The sequence below is a fragment of the Cebidichthys violaceus genome, unplaced genomic scaffold (assembly GCF_023349555.1).
Source record: "Cebidichthys violaceus isolate CVI_PGR_0920_01 unplaced genomic scaffold, fCebVio1.0.p SCAF_42, whole genome shotgun sequence".
NCBI classification, from domain to species: Eukaryota; Metazoa; Chordata; class Actinopteri; order Perciformes; family Stichaeidae; genus Cebidichthys; species Cebidichthys violaceus.
The window spans coordinates 1,449,827-1,475,351 of NW_027176617.1; the positions used below are offsets into that span (position 1 = coordinate 1,449,827).

General features: G+C 42.4%; 1 protein-coding gene across 4 annotated transcripts in view; it reads left to right on the forward strand.

The window, feature by feature from the left end:
- Positions 1–10,434: 10,434 nt before the first annotated feature.
- The window catches only part of runx1t1 (RUNX1 partner transcriptional co-repressor 1), a 62,563-nt gene continuing 47,472 nt past the window's right edge, over positions 10,435–25,525 (forward strand). For 2 of the 4 annotated variants that reach the window (XM_068728482.1, XM_068728484.1), the window contains exon 1: positions 10,437–11,195. In XM_068728482.1, the coding sequence (XP_068584583.1) occupies positions 11,168–11,195 (28 nt within the window). In that variant the 5' untranslated portion in view covers positions 10,437–11,167. Of the gene's footprint in view, positions 11,196–25,525 lie in introns of all 4 variants that reach the window. The other 2 variants (XM_068728485.1, XM_068728483.1) reach the window with 2 other exon arrangements.

Here is a 25,525-nt window from a genome sequence, read left to right on the forward strand (position 1 = left end):
GTTACTTATTAATAAAAAGTACGGTAAACACACAAACAGCAGTCTCCTATTTGTCCCATCGCCCCAAGTTCTAACACTAGTTTATACCACTTGAAATAACAGATGCTGGATCATTCAGCCATTTATCCATTACTTTTAGCGATCCATTTTGACTTCACTTGCTAACTAGTTTTTGCTTACTCTCAATCACAGCATGTGGTGTTCAGGTGTTACAGCTGGGAGGCATGTCCTGTGCAATGAACTTATCATACTTGGTAATTAAGTGATCATTGTGATGACAGATATACTAAAGAGCATCTTCACGCTAATTTGTAAGCCCATTTGTGTGTTCATTTTCCTTCTAACCACAAATATGTGGATTTTTGTTTTCAAGAAAATTATTACTATTTATTTTTTTAAATTAGAAGAGCTACTTCACAATCTCTCCTGGCACCCCCTGCCAACAGTAGAAGTACAGCCCCCTCGGGTGCATGTACCCCATGGGGAATCACTGATTTAAACTGTATCCGCCATGTGCAAGGTAGTTCTCTTAATTTTTGTCGTAAGTTGCTTAACAATAAAAAATCATGTTTTAGTTACTAGCAACAAATATTGTAGAAATAAGCTAATTAAAAGACAAAAAAAGTGTCTTTATCAAGTTAAATTAGTTGTATCTAAATAGCATTAATTCATTGAAAGAAGCTTCAGGGTTTGCCTCTTGATGACATTACTACACTCTGCCTATAGCTTAAGGTGAGATGTACAAATTCCTAAAATGGAACTGAGCTTTTCATACAATAGAAATAACTATGGATTCAATGTTGGGCTACAGGCTTTCCCATTTTAAACACCCCAACTGCCAGCACCACCTCACTTTACTTGTCACAGTGTTCACAAACCATTAGGAGGTCTTTCCTCTGGCTTCAGTGTGGGGTGGAGGGAAGGGCTCGAGGGCCACGGTTCAACCAGGTGGGCTCTTATGCTAAATGGCCACTGCTCGCTTAATGTGGCCATTAAGGGCAGTGAAGTGTTGAAAACCTCTTCCTGTGTGAACACTGTATGCATTTCCATTGGTGGTCTACATCTCTTTAACTCTCTGTAGCCATGTTTCCATTCTCATATTTTTATGTGCACTTTGAAGTATTGCATTAGAAAAGCTGAATTGAAATGGCAAAATTCCGACTTCCGAGAAAGCCGAGTTGTTTTATTTCCAGCTCAACCTTCACTTCTTCTTCTGTTTATTGGTGGATTACAGCTTTGCATCACCTATAGCTCCAGCTTCTGACCGAACTATTCTGTAACCGAGTTTATTCGCTACAAACCAGTTGATGGAAAGGTGCCTTATTCGCATATCTTTTTTTGTGACATTTCAAAAGTTTGCTTAAAATTCGCTTGACAATTGAATTGATTCACACCTTCTGTGTCTGTCTACTGCCCTCTTTAAACCAAAGCTTTTACACACTGACAGTGAGAGTCATGTTATGTGGTACATAACTCTTCAACACTTTACATTTCCCCTGTGTGTATGAAGGCCAGTACAGGGCAAAATGTGGTTGGTTTATCTAGATGGGGGCAGAGGAGATGGAAACATTTAATATCTAGATCATTTATCTTATAATGTAACATACACTACATACCGTAGTACATACATATCTGTAAATATCTGTGTGTTAAAAAAGAGGACTGGAGAAAAAACTTCAATAGAGGTTTGAGTGTGAAATCAGAAGGAGCAGAAAATCATTTGTGTCAGTATATCAGTATTTTGCGTATGTAAGCTTAATAATACACCTCATGTAAAAGTAATACTCGGTTGCATGAAACAAAACTTGTCTCTACATGGGCCTAAATCTATTTCAACAAGTAAATGGTCAAAATACTTATGCTTTATGTATCCTCAATGGAAGATGGTATAGGTTATCAGCTTTGCAATCTTGTATCTAAAGTATTTGCATGTGCATACAGTTTAGGATTTCATTAAAAACATCCAATGTCTTTAAATCTTACAATTTTAAATGGAAATCCTCCCCTTCACAGAAATAACCCTGTCAAGTTGCACATTGTATGCTCATTAGGTTTTGTGAGTGTTAAAGAAACATATGGGCTAATATATAGGCTAGTATGACACTGGATCTATACTAGTTATTTCATCTGTAGCAAGAGGCCCAATGTGGGACTATGCAGCTTTAGGACTGGTATTGCCTGTAATATACGTCCATGCCACATTAAAGTAAAATGAGACAGTCGTCTGTTTTGGTCAGGTCAAGTATCATTAACCTAAATATGAAGTCACTATAGTGCATAATTTGGTCAATCATTCTTGACCTCAAGATAAACAGATTAAATACTTCAGAAATAGTTAATTATCTCTGCTTTTACAACCATTAAACAGTTTAATTAGATAAAAAAAAATCCAACTTTTTTTACTCACCCTACTGCTCCCTGTGTGTCAGGCGGTAAGAACAAGCATTCAGATATACAGTACAACAGATAGCCTTTAGTCATAGATCTGAGTGCAGCGCATCCTACATCATCAGCATGCTGGATCAACATTCATGCATTCCCATTACTGACATGCTTTTGCCATATGCTATTGTTCTCCTTTGAAATACAAAATCTCAGTATATGGCTCTTCCATGTGTTACTATAGCTACCATATTGCAGCTAACCATCCAAACTAACATGATGTATGCATCAGTATGCCATAGGTCTCATCCAAGGTCACATATATGAACAATACGCTCCTAATATAATACAAGACGTCACTTATCATGATGACTTTTCAATGCCTGCGACGGTGTGGAGGGAGATGGATTGCCTGAAAGGGATGAGAAATAGATGGGTGTGGGATGAGGTGTCAGGGTGTGTCCATTTGTCAGTGTGTGATTGCATCAGTATGTGTGAATACAGCCCATTGGAAGCAGCAAAGAGAAGTGAAAATGAACAGAGGTGTGTGCGCGCCGTGTCTGTTTCTGCGCCCACCTATGAATGTGACTTGGTTGTGCGTCGCTCTCAGCCTTTGATGACCTTTTGCGTGTTGCTGCTGTGAGCAGAGTGACCCGGCTGTACTCATTAAAACCAATGGAACGGATCATTCCCCGCTAATTGTTTTCCACTGACAAATGGCCCCAATGACTCCCAAAGACTGCTGCAGGGGCCCTGCTTGCCTAGAGCACACCGACTTCACTAATGAGAACTGCTAGTCTGTGAGTGTGTGTGTGTGTGTGTGTGTGTGTGTGTGTGTCTTTGAGTAACAGTGTAAATGTATGTCTGTGAATGTGTATTTGTGCTGCCAGCCTCCCTCGCTGTGCACTGGCATGTGTAAGTCGGAAACACTGCTACATTAGGCTCAACATAAGTCATTAAGGCATTTTCATCTTGTCAATCACCCTAACACCGAGATATTGTTAACACTAAAGTATTGTATCTAACTGCTTATAAAGTAATTATTTACAGCCGAGCACATTTCATGCGATGTGGTGATGGCAATCATTTTAGTGGGCTGAATGTAATTTTTTTTTCCTCATTCTAGGTACACTGTAGGTATAAAATGTCTACTACGTCAGCCATAACGTGGTTGTCATCATTAATAAATTAGATGAAAAAAACCGGTGACACCAGCTTCTCCTAAAGCACCCGTCTTCTCTGTCCTCCCATTGTCTCTGCTTTCACAGGCAATCGTTTTGTTTCAGTCAAGCAAACATATACAGGACATTTTTTTTGTCCAACATATCCACCAAGCATACAAGCATCTCCCTGTTGGATGCCCCTATCGGCAGGACTACATGATTTGTGAGAGCCCGCCAAAAACAACTTTAAATCACTGTTGCAGAAATAAAACCATTTTCTGTCTTGTCAGCACTACAGTCAAAGTTTGGTTAGGTTAAGAACAATCGTTCATGGTTAGAAGAAAAACAGCATGGACAGTCTCCATGGTCAAGGTTTGGTTAGAATTTGGCACAAATGTCATTGTTCTCAAGTGGATAGTTTCCTTCTGTCTAGTTTGTTCTCTTCTGTCTACAGCTTTTGGTGTATTTCAATGGTCCTTCCACCATGTTCTCCTCTTTACATTGCTGCAGCCTCTCTGATTTACGCTCTATCTCTTTGTACTGCGTCCTACCACACATACACCTCTCTTTCTCCCCGTTGTCCCTCTCTTTCCTTCCACCTGTTCCATGGTCCACTGGATGACTGTGAATCCTATTAGGGGACACCCCTCAGCACCGCCACCCCCTCCCCAGCCACACTACCTGGCACTAATCCATCAGAGGGGCAGTCAGGCTGTGCACCACCCCGCCATCACCCAATCCCCAATACCCGACAGTGCCCAGTGCTGCAGCAGAGGCCCCAGCTGGGGGACCGCCAAAGCTTGGTCGTTATCAGATGACGGATAGCTTCATATCAGGTGTATAAAGCGGGCGAGCGTTGGCGAGGGCCATCTGGCCGATGATTTGGGGGAAGTTGGGAAGTCGGGTCCGCAAGCGAGGTGTAGCAAGGTGGGTGATGATGATGGATGGGGCCAGGAGCATTGCTGCCAATCACAGCAACCTTCGGCAGCTATTATGCATACATGTGTGGAAGAACTGTTTCACATAAGTATGCAGGCATGGTTAGACACGAGCTGCTCACACAATCTCTCTAACTTCCCCTTTCTCTCAATCTGTCATCTCTCTCTTTTTTCTCAAAGATCCTTGCTCTTTCTACATTATATCTTTCCGATTGCATCACCCTCTTTGTCCTGTCTGTACAGTTCCCAAATTTCTTTCTAACATGCGGTAATGTCATTGTAAATTCAGTCCCTGAGGCGTGAGTATTCCCTCTGTACCTTTACCTAAAGGATTTGATGAGACTGTGTGATGATAGCAACAATCAGGACACACTGCCTTTTTATCCATTAGCAGATAGAGAAGACTCCTCAACAAAGTGTGTCACTGTCATTTTAATTTGACCATAGTACTATTCAATTCAATACATTCAAACTTTTGGAGCTGTGGTACTATCTCAATCTGCTATAATCTATAGTAGAATCATACAATGCAGTTATCATTGTATCACCAAACACAAATAGGTAAAATTAATCCACCATGAAAGAAAACATTTGGCAACATTGTTACGACGATTTTGTGAAATGTTAATGAATGCGACGTTTTCCTTTATATTTCTCATTCATCTAAATGTGTCCTTGTGTGACGAGAATAAACAGTGGAAGTGTGTTCTTGAGTCAGTGAAAACAGTGAGCACACACTTCTGTTTCTCAAGACAAAAGCATAATGTTAGGTGGTTAATTACTTTCTGAGCTGAGGAGTACTTTCATCAATTGAATTCCATTATACATTTGTTTCACCAACATCAAGAGGCTCAGAAGATGATTCATCCACCGAGTGACATTATAACAAAGGTGTTACCGCAGCTGTCGAAACAGAAGCTTTGAGGGTAGGAATTACAAAGGGCAAAACCTATACAATAAAGAAATGGATGAAAACTATGGATGTGGTGGGAGCCCCTGTTTTTGTCTCTGAGCAGTTAATGATGCCGGTGTGACTTTGAGTTACAGAGTATTTAAAATCCCCAGGATACGTAAAGTATACCAGGCTTCCAAATTTTCCAAAATGTGATGTATTCTTTAAGATGACAACTTATCGGTTTGCTCATTAGACATGGATTTTGTCCTGTAATGACATTTGGTGGGATTTGAAAGTTATTGTCTTACATGTTTGCATGCTGTCAAGACATTTAGCCAGTCTTCTCTGAAAGTTGGAAAGATCATTTACATTCTCATGGAAGACAGCAAGGTTGTCAGTTTTCGCCCACTTAGTTCTTCTCCTTTGCTACGAGCCAGACGGTGGGTTGAATTCCATAATACCCCAGTGTGTGAGTAAGATCCCTCTCCAGACACTGTACCTGCATAAGATGCTGCACTGCAGCTGCTATCCCATCATGCAGCTCTGTCTCTATTCCTCCCTCCTACAATCCCTTTCTATCTCTATCAAAGGAGGGTTAGGGATTGTGTTTGAGCTGTTCATTTTAATTTATTGCTTTTCATACTTTCTCCATGAGTTGTAGAATAATCTGTGTGTCATATTTAAATATTTAGTTATTTAGTGAAAGGAAAAATGATTGCGTTTGACTCAGTTCAGTATTGCATGTGTGTGTGTGTTTAAATGGCATGTTGATGATGGAATGTCATGTGGCAGAAATACCTCCAGTTAAACCAATAACCCTGAAATATTTCCTCAAATATCAACTGTGAGCCAGTTAACACGAAATGCATGACTCTTTCTAGTATATGTGCTTTTTAATCAATTAAACTTGGGAAGGTAATTATTAAAAGTCCCTTGACTGACTCGCACTCCTTGTCTCAATCAATGCTACTCTCATTTACTTATTTTTTTTTATTCAATCTTTGCTGAATCACTTGAGCGCAACTTCAATTTACTGTTACCTTGGACAAGCTTATTTATTGGCCCCTGTTAGTGTTTTACAATTCTAGATTACATCACCGCATTATCATCACTTGTACATTGATATGTAAGCAGCATTTTACTTTTGGAATTGGTCAAAATGTGTCTAATTTCAACTATTTTATATACAGTTGGTTTGCTCCCTTTGTTCCTGTAACACTCACATATGTACCCTGACAAAAACATCACTAACCATTTTGGAGACCAAAGCGCTAGAGATACTTTAAAACAAAAGAGATCATTACAGTATATCTACACACTGATGACCCAAAAATAGAACTATGACGACTAACTATTAGGACACAAACGCACGACTCAAAGAAACAGGCAGGTAGACATGATCGTATACAATATATACTGCAAGCATATATAGCAGTAGATGGGACATTTCCATTTAAATCAATGTAGCAGGATGTTCAGAGGGGCAGCCATTTATATGTGTACTGTTAGCATGTTACAAAGGTCATAATGGTAATTTCCATATCAACTAAACCAACTTACGGCAAGTCACAGACTCACTGAGGTTTTGCAGTAACGACTAATACGAACAGTGGAGTAGTAATGTTTCAAAGCGAATGAGTCAGAGTAAATCAGTTTAACAAATGCTACATACACTTTTGTCACAGTGTAGGAAAGCACATTGCTATGGCCAGATTATTCCGCCATGCTTTAATGCCTTTAAAGTGCCACACTTTACAGCTCCACTGACGAGTTGTCACCAAAACAACATTTTCTTTTGTACTGGTCAAATGACCACGGAGAACAGTTCAATGTCCTTCCCTATTCTATTTTGCTGTGTGCTAAGCGTGTGGAATAAATACAGTGAACTACTAGAAAACGTGAAAACGCAAATGGCGTCATGTAGAGCCAGTGTTTGGTTCTTTCGTTCTGGGCCACTGTAGAGACACGGCGGCTATCTCGGTAAAGAGGACCCTCTCAGTATATAGATATAAAGGGCTCATTCTAAGGTAACAAAAAGACAATGATGGCTATTTTCAGGTGATGAAACACTAAGAAAACATACTTCTTGATAGTACATAATAATTCAGCCAACAGATTTCCCTAAAATGCTACACACTGTACCTGTAATAAAAATCCAGCCCTAAGTGAGCTTCTTGACATTAGTTGTCTCTCTGCTTATCCTGTTGCTGGTGATGTGGGTGATGTTGATGTATGGCTGCTTGGCCTCAGGCTATGTTGACCCAATGCCAGATAATAACGGGGGTTCGAATGGCACTTGTTTACTGTCAACTCCCAACTTATATTGGTCTTTTCTTGCTTTGTCTCCACGAATGTAGTGTGTGTGTGTGCTTGTGTGTAGGTGTGCGTGCGCATGTGTGTGTTACAGGTGGCCTCCCAGTAGGTGAGAAAATGCAGGAAGTCTGCTTGTCTGTGTCCACATGTATCAGACGCAGCATGTTTTTCCCTTTCAGAGGCGAGGTATCCTGTGTGTGTATGTGTGTGCGTCCTCACATGTGCGTGTGTGTGTGTGTGCGTGTCGCCGATCACACTGGGCGGCTGACTTCCAGGAACCCCTACAGCAAAAACAGGCACTGTGTGTTTCCTGCTCTCACGCACCGTTATCACAGGACACACACACGCACACACAGATCACTGCCCTATTCTCTTTTCCCTTGCAGGTTTCCTCAACGCCTATCCTTGTGCCTCCGGCCGTCAAGATGTTTCGCTGTGATTGCCATGAGAGAACTTGCTCTCTGGGAACAAATCAGAGGACACAAATAGGCGAGGAGTGACGGCATCCTCACAGCCCCGCTGTTTTTTTCTGACCCCGTTAGGTTGCTCAGTTTGTGCGGGCGCATTACCTCTGCACCTTTCTCATGCCTGACTCAGGGGCCACTTCTTTTCTCAAAGATGTATTCACCACAGGCTTCCCTTCGTCCTTCGTTTCATTATGAACCACGTCTCATTTTCGTTTCCACTCCTTATCATTCAATATTCCCTCCCTCCCTTTCCATCCCTCACCTTCTCCCCCTATATTTATTCACACATCCTGCGTAGCCCACTGCCATTGTAAGAAATTGACAAAAGGACCCAGACTGAAAAATGGAAGCAGAGCAAAGAGTCCTTGCTCTGTGCTTGTGAGAGTGCCAGAGACAGTATCTATCTATATTCCCTTTGAGAACACAATAAAACTCATTGCAGAAGTAGTGAGACAAGGGAGAGATGAGAGAGAGAGAAAGATGAAGTGAAAAAAAGAGAAATGCACAATGGCACTGTTGCAAACAATTGCCATTAATGGCATCATCTTTTCCCCACAGAGATGGCGTTGAGGGAACATAAGCTCTGTGTCGATGGTGTGCTAATAATCCACTGACTGTGTTACATGCAGTATGTTACAAAAGTGGAAGAAGTTACTTTTGTGATAACGATGCTCTAGACACGGGACGAAGTGCATGACAGTTAAATATATGTTGGTAATAAATACACACAGAATTTGTTTTTCAAGAGTATCCTTTGTATTTCCCAGGAATAGAAACCATGTAACCAGAAGTAGTAGTCTGACAACAGACCAGAGGAAAATTTATATTTATTAAGAATGTCTCACAATTAAGCCAACTTTAGTTGTTGTTGCTAACGCCAACTTACTGTTTATTTGTTTCGGCCGAAATGCCTACAAGTATATGAGCATTGCAAAATAGAATACAGTAGAATCTTTTAATTTATCAGACGTTATGAACGGGCTTTGGTGCATGACTTGTTCAACCATGCAGTTCAAGTGGACCGGTTGTTATCACCGAGTTGTAAACGTAGCTTCTGCTCAGTGCTTTCACTGGCTCTGCGGGCGAGATGACTTCCAGATGGTCTGGGGAAAGTGTTTGCCTTAGGTTACTGCAAGCAGCCTGCCTGTGCCTTTTTCAGCTGAGGGAAAGTTAGAGATACAATATGTGTATGAAATGCATCATACAGTCCTCGTCTTCTTTGCACACACAAAACAACCAACCAGCGCTAGCACTAAGCTGGCTGGTTCTTATCCATCACAGTACACTGCTGGCTATGAAAGTGGTTCTCAAAGAGGGGTCCAAGGATCGCTAGGGGCCCCTGAGGACACTCCGAGGGGGTCCCAAGCAAAATTAAATAAATAACCTCATTCCATTTTTGAGAATTAACGTATTTTGATCTAATAACTAATTACTCCCCACCTAAAGCAAACAGAGAATTAAAGGATAGGTTTTCTTTGTTTCCATGTCTTAAAACAATGTGTGCATTGAAAGAGTTATTGCTTGCTGTATTTGTGGCTCCTGTCCATAGGACCCCTCAAAAAGTAATTTCAGTATAATTGATTAGGCACAGATATTACATTTCTGTGCTAGAATGTCCCATTGTGTGCTCAGGAATGAGGAGCAAATACAACTTCATGAAGAGAATCTAAAGTCCTTATTCTGTGTAAAAAAAAACCATTTGTTTAGCTAAATCGAATATGAGGCTTCATTTGTCAGAGTTAGATTACTCCAGTTGCAGTCTTTTTTGTACAAAATCCCCTCTTCAGACAGTAGCCAAGTTTATATCCCCAATTTAGTGCAAATTCTAACTAGATTTCCAGGAAATTCTAATTCATGCACGTTTCCATCCACTGCATGATCTGATCTGATCTGTATGCTAGGCTGTGATTTATTTGGAGATGACAGTCTGACGCTGCTATAATGATACTGTTTTTCTCTCCACACATTTCTTTCCCAAGAAGGGAGTGATGCTTTAGGGATGACACAATGTCAGTCTAATGTATTGCAGTTTTTTGTTTTTCAGTCAAGTGTAAAAACTTTTTTTGTGTTTTCGAGTTGTTGTTTTTTTTTTTTTTTTCATTTTTGGACAGAAAGATACATTTTGTCCACCAACTCTTACATTGGAATTTCATTGGGAAACGATTTGATTTCATCACAGCCAGCATGGACAGGGGAGACAATTACCTAGGCATGATGCAGACATGTGAAACAAACTGTGAACCTATCCGTTAATTCTAGACTAACTTCCTGCGTCCTTGTGTAAAAACCTTAGGGGTGATCTCCCTGGGAGCCCTTGACGTGAAGAAGCTTCGGTAGCCGCTGGTACAGTAGAAAACACTTCGACTTGACCTGACCCCGCTTTTTCCAACCTGTTTTAGGACACACAGATGCTGCTGCCCAGTCGCCGCCTCCCCCTCCTAGGCAGCACTTCGGTACCGCCCACCGCCACCTGGCTCTGCTGCGCACCGCCGACTGGAGGCAGAGTGCCGCTACTCCTCTTCCCCACGCCAACGAAGAAGCAGAATAACAAGAAGCCCTTTGACCAAGGGTGTGTGCATGCATTTTTCTCATACGTAAACACCGATTTCTACGATCTAGACCGACTCGACGTTCAAAGGATTTTGAAAGGAAAGTGCGAAAGACGGATAGGAAGCCAGACGGGTGCCCTGCGCACTACTGCATCCTCCCTCTCCATCTCTGTTTCATCTCTCCTCCTTCTCTGCGTCTGCGCTTTTACAAGACTCCCGGCTTCTTCCATCCTGAAATATCCCCAGTGACTGATCACTTATTGCAAAGCCGTGAGCTGCCCTTCTTCTTTTGTCGGAGTTTGAACCACATTCTGAGCTGCTGGAAGTCTACCGGTTGAGCCCCTGAGAGCTGGCTGGACTGTAGCTTTCGTCTTCACCGATACAAGCGGATCATCGAGGGGACCTTGCGCGGAGTCAAAAGGACTGGAAATTATTTAGCCCTCTCACATCAACGTACCGCATGGTGGGAATTTCTGCCTCTTTTCAGTGTAAGTGGCCTCTCTCTTGCTATTGTGATTTTCTTTTTTTTTAAATTACGCCTTGGCTGAGCATTTTGAGCCCTCATTTAGACGCGTGTGCACCAAATTAAGAACATAAAATCATGAAACAGCTGCTGACCCACTAAAGAATTTGACATTGATGATTTGTTTCATTTGTTTTAATTTTAAGTAGTCACAAGCTGTTGTGCTCCAGAGTTATAGACGTTGACTGATTTGTTTAAAAACAATTACATTATAAAGCCAACAATTACATTATAGCCTTTTGTATTTATTTGTATTTTATGTTCGTTGTCTGGCATGAACTGCTATGACAAATATATTGCAGGAGCGAACAAAGCGTGTCTGTGCTGTGGGAGAAATAGGCTTAGCACTGATTTTTTTGTTTGTTGATAAATTGAAGTTTAAGATCGCATCATCCTAACGTTACACACGTATGACCGCCCATTTAAATATACACTTTATGAAACCAGTTAATTTGTTGTGTTGTTAGAAGAACAACTATAGCTTTCCTTTATCTGAATTATTGGTTCAGTTTGTTGAAATAGTGACACCAACTCACTCTGCCCCTGCATGTCTCCATACAAATCTGATATCAATTCATGATCTTGGACATATGGCGAGTTGTTCGGGCATCAGGCAACTTAAATTCACGGATCACGTTTGGTGACTTCCTTTCGATCAGCCAAGACGCATGTCTCGAAGTGAATACCAGTTGATAATCCTCAGAAAGCATGGGCACCGAGGCGTATGTTTTATAGCGAGGCGTACATGCCACTCCTCAATACGGGATAGACAATAATGTACCAGTGGACTGAGAGCATGCAGGGTTTTAAATCAAAAAATAAAACACAAGTTGAAATTCACAGATTTTATTGACTAAACAGAATATTCTTAAATTGGATGGCAATTGTTCACTATTTTCCGAATAAGACGAATTGCCATTAATGACATGATTCTGTTCAAAGATTGTGGAAAGATACTTGGATGCAGCGACTTTGCCTTTCACAGTGAGGAGCCTCCTCTCCCCCTGCTCTCAGAGAGAGACTTTGCATTTCAGAGTTTGCATTTGAAAACATCCTCCGGAGCTCCGTCACAACTGTCAAACGCATCTTCTCAAATCCTTATGAAGTTTCCATCTCCACCCGCTGCGACTTTGTCATCACCACATTACCGAAAAGCGCAAAGAAAAATAAAGGTTCTCTTTTTTTAATGGAGTGGCGCAGGGTTGAAATTAAAGGGTTCGGGTTATATTTTACTCCAGTGGGAATGTGTTCCCCCGACTGAGACGACAGCAGACATGCGGGTTGAGGAAGGAGACGGCTGGGGCTCAACCTGCTGTCGATGCCCGCCTGTTCTCACGGCTCGGATTAGAGAGGGAGGAAAATATCTCTTGGAAACCCACAGGGCTTTGGACATTTTTTTACGCATGCCAAACAGTGCCATGCAAAACTTTGTAGACATCCGACAGAGTGATTGTTAACTCCTCTTAAAAGCGTGACCCACTGTAGATGTAGTCTTCACCTAGTTAAATATAATTAAAAAGGAGAAGTGTTTATGAGCGGTTGCATTGAGGTAGTCAGACAATTTTCTCATGTCTTCTGTGAATCCAACACACTAGAATTCTACTGGGTTGTTATGATGATGTAGTCTTAGTGTTGGTAGCATTTTTAAGGCTATCATTGTTATTTACTGCAGTGGTCATTCTATTTGAATTGGTTACCCTGGCCGTCATTTATTGTGTCATCCGTTGTTGTTGTTTTTTATTCTGTGACCACTGGGACTTCCATTAAAGTGGTGACTTGACTGAAAAGACCATTACCTGGAGTGTGTGTGTTTACAGAGATAAAGAGAGAGGGAGACAGAGGGACAGAAGGAGTAAATGAAAGGTAAACAGAGCTGGTGATGAGGAGAGAGTAAATTATATGTGCTGTTTGCAGGTTATCACTGTGTTTGTGTGTGCATTTGGTTGCACACGTGTGTGTGTGTGTGTGTGTGTGTGTGTGTGTGTGTGTGTGTGTGTGTGTGTGTGTGTGTGTGTGTGTGTGTGTTGCTGCATCGTCCGTGCTAGCTGTATAAACAGACTAGTATTAACGTTAGCTGCTAACTCTCAGTGGTCCAGGCTCTGCAGCATCAGCTAGCACTTCCAGGGGCCATCTGTCCAGCCACCAGCCTGCCTCACACCTGTTCCCCCTCCCTCCTCCTCCCAGCTCTCAGGCTGTAGGGTCAAATGCATCAGGCCGCCGCTCACAGACACAGACGTGGCCTTGCAAAAATGATGGCAGCCATTTTATTATCGCCTTCATACACACACTCGCATGCACTCAAGCACAGAAACACGTAACCCTGGTTGGCAAGTTGAAAAACAATGTCATCTTTTTTTCTTCAGTGCGTTTTGATGCGAAGAGCTAATAGCTTGTAGTGTATGATGCATTCAAACACAGCTTTTTAGATCACAGCCTCAAACAATAAATGACTGTTATTTTAGAGGGAAAACACTGATTTCTCCTTTGGCACAGAGTCATATCGAGGCTCCAGCGCTGTGATGTGATTACAAAGCACTTCTTTTAGGTGTGACACACAGACGTTTGGATGCGGTCCAGGTTTGCTATGTGGTGAATAAGTGATGATGACTCAACATAGTTAATATGCTGGCTACATCATGAAGCCCCCTCGTGTTTTTCTGCATCAGCAGTAGGGCTCAATTTTCTCAAAGCTACATGTTGATGCAAATACTCAACCACCAAAAGGCAAAGGCTTGGTATTGGATGATGCCCAGAAAACTTGCATCACCTGTATAGTTCAAGGTGGTTGAGTTACAAAATAATCAGCTAAGCACATCTCTTGGCAAGTTGGTTTTGTCTAGCATGCAGAAGCAAACACAAGCTTGGAACAAGTGAGTTTTTCTGGTGCTTCAGTTGGCTAATAGGAATCTCATGTAACTGCAATGTCCTGGATTTCAATCTGGAAGGTTTGTTTGACATGTCACACAAGGAAAACTTACAACATTCATCTTTCTTTCCTTCTATTCTATTATTGCATGGTGTATAAATATGAAGATGGTTGAGCTTTTTGAAATAGGCACAGGTTGCATTTGAAGCAGCCATGCAGTCAGGGGACAAATGTCAGCAGTAGAATTGGATACTAAAACCACTGTTCCACGCACTCCTTCAAGATGTATAGATCTGCTCTGATTATTCAGAGCCATCTCTTACCAAGTCCCAGAGTGAATTATGGAGGGAGTTGGTGTGTATGTGTGTGTGCATGCACCTACTCACACGCCCTTGTAGATCAATAGGCCCATTGATGGTTATCAGCGAGAGGGCAGTTCTCTTCACTGCTTATTGAATTTCATCACCCATGAAAGAGCAGCAGCGGTATAAACTGACTCGCATATGTGTGTGGGTCTGTGTATGGATTTGTGTAAAGGTGTGTTGTATGTGTGGCGCGTGTGTGTGCTCGCTCTCCTGCATTCACAAAAGCAAGAGGTCTTTGTTTTATTGTAGTTGTGAGTTGGCCTTTACAGGGGCTTATTTAATGTCAAAGTCAACAGTGAGTACTACAAACTGATTTTATTGGCCTTGTTTGTGTTTTTACTCCAGATAACGCAAGACTTATAGAGCAACTGAAGAAGACGCCAATAGGGCAGAGTCTGATGGTTCATCAAATTTCATGGACGCAGTTAATTCTTCATAGGTTTTTACACCTCAAGCCATTAACGAAAGAATGGGAAATCATATTTATAATACGGCAGTTCCTGAATGTGACCAAATTAAACTTCTTCCTTTCCTTTCCTTAACTGTTGTGAAAACAGTAAGATACAGTAGCTGCACTAGTAGTATTTTTCAATAAGATGGCTGGCTAGATCTACATTTTAGTTCAGGGTTCTTGGACTGAAACACACTGATAGACATGTGCAGGACATCACAAACACACACATACTGCTCTCTCAGTCCTCTCTATATAGACTGGGATTGAGTTGCTAATTAACTTCACTTTCTCAAACTGTATCGCACACAGGCAGACTGCCACACACACACACACACACACACACACACACACACACACACACACACACACACACACACACAGAATCTCTCTCTTAGGCTCCTTCTCATGATGTCTTTCCCCTCACGCTCTCTCTCTCTCTCCCACTGTTTATTTTCCTGCCTCCATCTGGAGTCGGCTGATATTGTAATCGCCCTAATGCACATTGCCTTCCCCTCTCACACACACACACACACACACACACATGCACACGCACACACAGACGCACACATACATACAATGTGCCATCCTGACAAGCCCCTTTTCTTATTCCAAAAGATAAGCCACTGGTTGGGATTCTGTGACTGTGTGTGAGCATAAGTGCACATGCAGGTGTCTATGCAGTGTTTCTAATGAATACAAAGGGACACACACAAAAGTGTGTTTCACTCTGCACTCTGGCAAAGGTAACGATATTGAATGGGCACTTCTCAGTGATGCGGAGCGGCGATAATGTGGCTGAGTGAAGATGTTACCCATTATCGCTCACCTCTTCAATATTCACCTGTCACACAATTTACATTTAAAATTTAGACAGTGGAAGGGAATTCAGAGGTGGTAGTGGTGTGTATGTTTGTGTGTTGTTGCATGTCTTTTGTGACATTTGTGTTGTATGAAAAGGAAAAGTGTGTACGTGTGTGGGCACATGTGGAAAGAGATTACCGCGCCGCCATCTCTAATAGCTTTTGTTTTGTGATTCAGGAGAGGTTTGGGATGTCGGGTGGTGGGAGCGTGCACACACGCACATGCGCTCACACAAATGCCGAGGACACACAGACAGGTTTGATTGATGGCGAGTATGAGCTGTGAAACTGTGCGATTAGGAGCCTTTTTTTTCTCCCTAGTTCACGAGAGGACAATTGTTGAAGAATGGACTGGCTTGCTTTGCCGTCAGTCCATAAAACCTGACCATAAAAGTCGTTTCTGTCCGTGTGTGTGTGTGTGTGTGTGTGTGTGTGTGTGTGTGTGTGTGTGTGTGTGTGTGTGTGTGTGAGAGTGTGTGTGTGTGTGTGTGTGTGTGTGTGTGTGTGTGAGAGAATGTGTGTGCGTGTTAGGGAGAGAGCGAGAGGGGTGGGTGCAGACAGACAGCTCTTAAAACAAACAAAAAACAGGCAGGCAGAAAATCGGACAAATTGACAAAGAAAGAGACAAAGAACGAGGAAAAGGACGGGAAAGAGGAAGAGTGAGGGCGGGGAGCAACCTCACCGCAGCACCGTCACGCTTTAGCGCTTTTAATCACCTAAACCGAGGTTGCTTCCTCCATAAAAAATTCTACATTGTCACCGTTGACCTCCATGAGCATGTGAAAATAATTCTCTTTCTATCCTTCTGTTACTGTTTTAAAAGGACATAATTTACGATCACCCATCCCTGCTTATCAGCTCGGATGCCCCTCATATTTGATTTACAGCTCGGTTCTCTCTCATTAATTTTGATGTATGGATCTGGACGATACACTTTATGAAAAGGGCAGCCGCCGGAGTGGAGGCCCGACTAGCCTGGTAAAAAGAAGTGTAATTAAGATCAGCAGACAGGGAGAGAGAGAAAGAGAGAAGCGCAGATCAATAGATGCAGACATTGGACCCTCTGTTTTTTCCCTCTGAGTATTGACGTGTTCAGTCAATTACAGCCAGAGAGAGAAGAAGAGAAGACGGAGGGATGGGGAGGAAGTGTATGTGTGTGTGTGTGGGTGTGTGTATGTGTGTGGGTGTGTGTATGTCTGCTTACATATTGTGAACGTCTACACCCAGAACCATGTTGTTTTAGGACTTCGAGTTGCTACAAGCCTTTTATCCACCATCAGCAGACAGACACAACTAAATCATTGTTTCCTCTACTTGCTGGTTAAAATCACACCACTGCAGCCAAATAATGAGGCTCTTTTCTTTTTGTGGTTGAATTTGACTTGCATGATGGGTATTGTAGGAAGAGAGGGCTTCCAGCTGTTGTCAGTTAGTGTCACAGACAAACAGGGAGATGGGACAATGGGACAAAGGCCACTCGCTCCGTCTGATTGTCTTGTTGTCAAACTGACAGCAGGTGCTTCAAATGATAAACGCAGAGTGTCAATTATTTCGAGGAAGGGCCATTTTGGAAATTGGTTCAAAGAGAGAGAGGCACAGGAGACAGTGGGGATTACATAAAGAAATGAAAGGAGCTGGTCCATTTTCCCAAAATGCGGCCAAGTAAAAGCCCCATTTTGTTTAACTTCTAGTGCATCCTGTTCCCAGTATTTCCCGCCCCACATGCCCCCACCCCATCCACATCCACATCCAACCTTCAACAGCCTGAATTGTTGCTCGCTGCCCCGCTAAGTGTTTGTATGCTCACAGTCGATAAAGTCTTCGCCAGGAACAAAATTACAGTCCATTTTATCTCAACAAAAATTATATTTGATGGCATCTCTACCTCCAAAAAAAGAAGATTATGTTGAGAATAATCACACTCACTGTTATTTTTTCTCCAAGGGGATAAAAAAAGTACTGGTTTTCTGGCTGAAGATGGTGGTTAAGTAAAGGAAGGGGGGGTTGTGAGGATTAGGTGTGTGGCTGAAGCTGTGTATTGATGAATTGATGTCTGTCTGTCTGTCTGTCTGTCTAACACATCTATCTATCTATCTATCTATCTATCTATCTATCTATCTATCTATCTATCTATCTATCTATCTATCTATCTATCTATCTAACACATCTATCTATCTATCTATCTATCTATCTATCTATCTATCTATCTATCTATCTATCTATCTAACACATCTATCTAACACATCTATCTATCTATCTATCTATCTATCTATCTAACACATCTATCTATCTATCTATCTATCTATCTATCTATCTATCTATCTATCTATCTATCTATCTAACACATCTATCTATCTATCTATCTATCTATCTATCTATCTATCTATCTATCTATCTATCTATCTATCTAACACATCTATATGTCTTTATCTGATTCTGTAGTGTCATCTGATATACATTCATGACCCCAGCTGCTCTTATGGATTTGCGATTGACAGCCCTTTCATCAAAGCATCTGTTCCTCCCCTCTGTCGTACTCTCACCATATGGACATGTCATCCTCAGCTGCGCGTTTCGTAGTAGTGTAGATGATGTGTCTCCATGGTAACCAAACTCTGCTCTTTAGAAATATTATATGAATTATGTTTTTGGCCCCACATGTGCAGGATGTCTGCACACACATGCTGGTGTCTGTAATGCAATGTACCTTGACATTTATTGTGTTTCATATCGAGTTAGTCGGCGTGATACTGGACTCGTGCAGATTTGGGCTGATACGGCGGCGCTCTCTGAAGTTTTATGGCTCCTGCAGTGTACGGACATGTTTGTCTTCTCTACGCGATAAAGCCATTTGTGGAATCTGAGCTTTTTTCCAGGATATAACCAGCTCCAGATTGAGGCGAAACATTGAGTCCTAACACTGAGAGAACGCTCAGAGCAGAGGAGGGAGAAGGGCTCTCACGGAGCAATAAAAATCCAGGAGAGAGCATAAATCCATCTCCCCTTGTAAGGTCCGAAATTTTTTTGCAGATGTTTCAAGATGTTTGGCCCAAGTGACGGTAATTTCTTGCCCATCTGTCTTCTCTCCTCCCCCTATGTCTTTTTTTTTTTTATCAACATCTGGTTTTCGGTGAGGCAGAGAAACAAGTATCCTTTATAAGCCAAGGGTTCCCAGTTCCCCCTCGGCTTGTGCTATTAACTTAGCCTCAACTACTGCTCTCTCTCTGTGCACACATACTCACATATGCTAACTATTAGAAAGTCATACCATTCAGAAAATGTAATAACTTTCAGTGAGACGGGGGGAGATAAAGTATTTTGCCTTTTTTTTTGTTCTTTTTCCATGAAGAATTTGGGGTTCTGGTTTATATGCTTCCCCTTTGAAAGGACAAATTATTGCTTAGTTGTTAGTTTGGGGATGCTTTAGTGAGAGGAAAGCCCTTTCCCCTTAAGCATTTGAGTGGGACCCTTGGGTCTCTGTCTGCACCTCTACTACCCATTTAGGAGTTAAGAGAACAGAATCAGAGACACATCCAATAATTTAACAAGAAGACATGTTTATTTAGAGATGAATGAGCACAAACATTTTGCTGCACACATAAGCAGTACAGCAAAATTAAGATCTCAATTTGCTATTTCCTCTTTGGCAATATTAAATTGTCCACATAATAATTCACAGCTGCGCCTATTGTTTCACAGCTGCAACTTTATGTTTCCAAATTAAACCACCTCACACACAGAGCTGAACTGCAAATCATACAGTATGCACACACACACACACACACACACACACACACACACACACACACACACACATCTACAAACAGACACACAGGTGTGCACTCCACCAGATCTTTCTCTCACATGCTCACAGACAGTAAGAAGTTGAATATGTTGACAAAGACAAACAACTCAGCACCATATGGTAAGGTTGTCAATCTAAAAAGCATGCAGAGCTTGCTTTGAGTGTGCCATGTAAGGTGCTGTACAGTGTTCCTGGTGTGTTTTTGATAAGGTGAACAGTGTCATGTTAACAGACCTGGACAAAAATACAAATGTTTGCTTTTTGAATGCACAAACATGCAAACACTCTCATTCCACCACATACCCATATCCTACGAGCTCATTGTTAACGCCAATTATGTTCTATTAAATCAGTGTTGTTACTGTAACGCAACACAGTCTCACAGATTTCATCACATGAACATTGAGACTAAAATGGAGACAAACCTCTTAAATTGTATCACATGAGCAGGCTCTGTATTTAGATATAACAAGTCTTTGGCTTTGTTGTTTTGCCCGAGGCTACGAGACAAGAAAAACATGGAGCCACACGCGACAGATGCCCCTAACTGCCAAAGACGTTAATGCATTAGTCGTGCAACGCCCCCGGCTTTTGCCTGATAAGACAATAACAAGACCAAGTCACCAGCTGATCAAGGGTGGACGGCACACACACACAAGTTCAAGCACTTGTGTGTTTATCCTGATCCCATGTTTGTTTACCATTACCATATAAAAGGGATTACACTGAATTAAACAAAATTAGTTTAGTATTAGATAGACGGTGTCTACTATAGATTTGACGTAATGCTTATTGATTAACACTTCTATCTTATGATGACACAGGCTGTCAGACTTTAGGTACCAGTGCTCAGTGAGACCAGTGTGGGAACAATCCAAAATGGGACGCTTGTGTTTTGGAATAAAAGCCATTTTATTAAGCAGGGTGCGTGAGGTTTATGTGTTTGCGGCTCTGATATAAGCCTGCTTGCCTTTGCCAGTTGGAGAACAAGACTCTGGAAATAGGGAAAGTGGGAAACGGAGAAAATCAAGTGGGGCACATTTGTGAGTGACTCTAAACCGCTGGAGACTGCTGCCAGAAGCCACAGAGTCAAGCGGAGCGAGAGATGGAGGCAGTGACAGAGAGAAATACCCCATACAAGATGTTCAAGAACATTCACAAGTTTCCAAATAGCTGAGCTCGGATACAAGCTTCAGCTTTCAGACCTCTAATGTGTTTTTGAGATTCTCTGTCTCTCTTTTAGACAGCCGCTAATGCTAAACTGCCTCTGCGCTGGAAGCATTTCAGCATTTGAGGAAAAATAACCTACGAAATCAGCCAACCTATATTTAACTAGTCCATGTGAAGGAGTTCACACAGACAGTTTTAACCACAGCTACATGCGATGGTATACACTTTATATAGCTGCTCCACTGTAATAGAAAATTATAGTACAACTGGGGATTAAGAGGTTGGGGAAAAGTGCTGTATTTATGGTATGTGGAAGAAAGTTTGTAAAATGTGACACAGCCTGCAGCTAAAAGAGCGTCTTGCTTTTCAGATAATGTGAGGCGGCCTCATTTTGTGCGATGGATGGAGACATACAGTTGTTCTTTTCTTTTTTTTTTATAAATGAGGAAAGACAAAACAGCTTCTGCATGCACACCGCGGGGGGAGGAATTTGAAATATATTGCTTCTTCTCATTTTCAACGTGCCTGTGTTTTCATTCACACCCTGCAAATTAAATCAGGATGTGGATTTGAATGTCTAGGAAAAATGCACCATCATGAAGAAAATAAATTCACAGATCCTAATAAAATAGTTCATTTACACAAGGAACATTTGTTATTTTATGAATTTCCCTGAGAAATGGCAGAACAGAAGCGACAATATTAAAAATCTCTAAGTAATGCCTCCAACACATACACATTTACAAACACATGTGGAGCCCCAAACACCCACACACAGTCACATACACACTCTGACATCCCTCTAGCCCCCGAAAACCATCAATTGTGATACTGCTGAGTTAGGAAAGGTTGTACAGTCTCTCTCTCTAGCGTCTAAGAGCAGCAGTAATGGTGCACTTGTGCCAGAGGAAGAAGCAAGGACATAGTGTTTTATTTTACCAGCCAGACACATGGCCAGTCTGTTTCAGGGTGAGACAGGAGAAGAGCACAAGAAAGGAGATACTTACTGCAGATTTGTTCAAGTCCATCGTAATACGGGAGTCAAGATGTACGTTGATAGAGTTATTGGTCACTTTATTCTTAACTGGCACTAAAACACTCCATTCCTGGCACAACCACACTGTAAGAAAATATGTGCACAAATATAAGTTCACCTTCCTGCTTTATTTGGCTTTTTCTTTTCTTTTCTGCGGTCTTCCATTGTCTCTTTTTCTCTCTCTGTCATTCCAGCAATGACAGCAGTAACAACTGCAGAACGTGCTTGAAAAAATATTGCGTTTGTACTCACCTGTCTTGTATATTTGCAAGTGCATATGTGTGCACGTGTGTGTATGTAAGTAAAGCTTTATTTAACACTTTTTAAAATGCACAGTTACAAAGTCCTTTGACAGTTGGGATAGCATATGTGCTCCTCTTGTTGTCATGGAAACAGTGGGGGCCGATTGTGCGTGTGTGTGTATGTGTGCGTGTTTCACCCCAGAGACCCCCAAAATAGAGCAAGGTGCAGATCTGGTCAGGAGAATCAGGACCACATTCAGACTTCCATCTTGTCCTCACCTAAATCATTTCTTCCTCTTTTTTTGTCTCGATGACTAACTGCCATCAGGAAGTTCAGAGTCCACGGCTGCTCTAGTTTGACTCACTGTTTGATGCCCCAGACCATGTCTGAAGAAGCCAGATAGGACAGTCTGCTTACCCAGGGAAGCAGCCAGGACAGTGGGGTCAGGCCCAAGGCCATCGCTCCCACCATCACCACCCTCCTCCTCCATTAACTATCCTCCATCCGCCTTCAATCCCACAACTACTGTTCCAACTTTTATTACCTGAAAACAAGCAAAAACATCCTGGCTCAACCTGACTGAGTATAATGTGTGTGTGTGTGCAAGTTTGTTTTTTTCATGGGAACAAGACATTTATCTGAACACTGCAATACTGACTGTCACATGGACACACACACAACACACACACACACACACACACGCACACACACACACACACACACACACACACACACACACACACACACAAACGCTGTCCCCCTCACACACATCCTGAACCCGACCAGTCAACCATCCCCACCCTCCTCCTCTCCTTTGCTCTCTGGGCTCCCATCCCCCCCCCCCCTTCCAGATTGCCCTTCTGGTTCCCTTTCTGGTTCCTGACCACCGGGGCTATCTCTGGATGGCCGGCGGTTCCTCTCATTCTGCCGGCCCATTGTGTGGTGAGTTGGGCTGGGCCCGGGGCCCCGGGGGCCGGGAGGGGAGCCAGGAATGACCTGGTTCCTGTTGCTGTAGTTAAAGGAACTGTAGCACCATTTCCATTAGACCATCATAACTGCTGTGAAACTGATTTGAAGGGCTATTTTTTGTGGCAACAGTTACATCCCTGTAAGTTGTCTCCCTCTCTTTTGGAGAAGTGTGGCTTTGATAATGAGAATCGGGTAGTTTATTTGGATGTCTTGGGTGTTAAAAGAACTTAATAACAATTTGTTCCGCAGCAGCACAAGTCTGTATCTTACATGTAGAAGATGCAGCCGAAAAAATAAATGGCTTTTCTCTGGAACTCTAAGGCATACATTTCATACTTATCTAAAAGAGAAAGACATCCTTAATGATATTGACCATATAATGCCACTGTCAAAGTATTTTTTTTTTTTTTTTACTTTTTCCAAAAGTGAAGGGAGTCATCCATAATGCTGTTTTAACAACTTTTCAAAATGACCCTCTTCATTCAACACTAACAAATATTGACAGCATTATTCTTTAGGATAATTTAGTACTTCATAGCACAACACTGACTTCATCAGCAGTCAAGCAGCAATACCCACCCTCAATGAAGACAATGATACTCAAATGAATAGGCTGTAAAAGTCATTTTCTTCTCCCCACCCCTAAGTATAATGGAAGTCAGCCAAACGTACTCCACATTATCTAATACCTTTGATGAACGCACACAATTTAGTGCATGCGTGTGTGCTTTAAACGTCTGTATCCACACATATAATTCATCACCCACTCATAGCAGCGACCATCGCACCTTGCGGCAGTTCTAACTATGAGCTCCGTCCACTGTGCTTTATGAGTTTCTCCCTTTGAGACTATACTTGTTCTCCGTGGTGTGTTGCTACACTAGCTAGTGCACTCAGTTAATTATGACCGCCAAGCCAGGCTGTCACAGTGATTCACTATGGAAAGAGAGAGGGAGAGGAAGAGGGGAAGGAGAGAGAGTTGGCAGGTGTACAGATGTATCGTTAGCGCCACCCAGTGATGCAGAGAGAAGAGAATAGCAACGCCTACTGAAGAAAGACTTGGAGGGGAGTTGATTTTGACAAACTGTATTGCCACACATTTTTCTTTTCCCTCTCTATCTGTTCTCCTCCAATGTCTCCCTTAAGCTATCTTCTCTTCTCTCCATCTCCTATCTTGGATCTCAATCTTTCATCACCCTGGCACTCCATTTTCTTTCCAGCTTTTTTTTTTTTTTTACTTTCTCCTTTTCGCCACTCCTCTTGCCAATGTCAGTTGTGCTGTCTTGTGTACTGTTGTGACAAATCAAGTGCTCCATTCATCTGTTGTCAACTGTGTTACAGAGAACTGCAATGTGCGCTCTCTTCTCTCCTCTGTCTCCACTGACAGCCACCTCTCCACTTTATCATCCCTGAGCAGATCAGATCGGAACTGGGCCAAGTAACTCAGTGCTGGATAAATGGAAGGAGGCCGAGTGTGAGGATTTATAGGACTGGTTGAGGTTGCCCAAGCTGAAATGAAATGGGGTAGTTCCCCATTGTGATCATATGGTTTATTTGCTATAGATCTTTGTGGCCCAGCGGGAAGTGCATTCAAATTACAGTTCCCTATAGACTCCATGTAAAAAGGGTTTTTGAATATATTGGACAGATTTCTGTTTTCAGCGCTCTAGAAATCAAACATCTGTGCGTAAAGACTTCAGATCATGTGTCGGTAATCTGCAGCTATTTTGTGCCTCCAGGTGAGGAAGCAAAACTGGTTTTCTGCATAACCATTAACAACTCTTACGGCCGGCAGTTGAGCGAGCAGTTTTCTGGCGAGCAGCTGAGATTGGAAGAATTCAGCAACCCATCCACCCACTCACACACACCCAGGCCCGCACACATGCATGCACCCGCAGCAAAAAAGTCATTTGTTCTACCTCATTAGCATGTATTGTGGCGAGCGGGCGTAACACACTGAAAGGTGAAATGGGTCCGCCATGAATAGCACACCAGTCGGCAGAGGAAAGGCGAGGAAAAGGAGGGGGGAGGAGAGTGTGGGGGGGGGAGGAGAGTGTCCAGATGGCTGGGGACCTGCCGCACACACAGGGAGTCTCTTGCTCGCTTTTTTACTCCGCTGATTGCACCGTTTCGACTACACTCGCTTTCACTTGCTCTCTTTCTGCAGTTCCCCCTTTTTTCTCACTTCCATCAACACACTCACACACGCACACACACACACACACACACACACACACACACACACACACACACACACATACACACAAAGGCCAACCCCATATGTAACCTCACTTCCTCCAGAGTTGTTGTTCACATGCAGCCGTCGTGCTCGTGCACACACACACACACACACACACACACACACATACACATATACTCTCATTAGTGACGGGAGGTAGAGTGCAGTTGAGTGCAGCACAGTGAAGCGCCTGTTGTGATCCATTACAAACCTGTCTCCTTCTATCTCCTCTCCTCCTTCATGACTCTTTCATTCACCTTCGCCACCTTTCCGTCCTCCTACATTTTT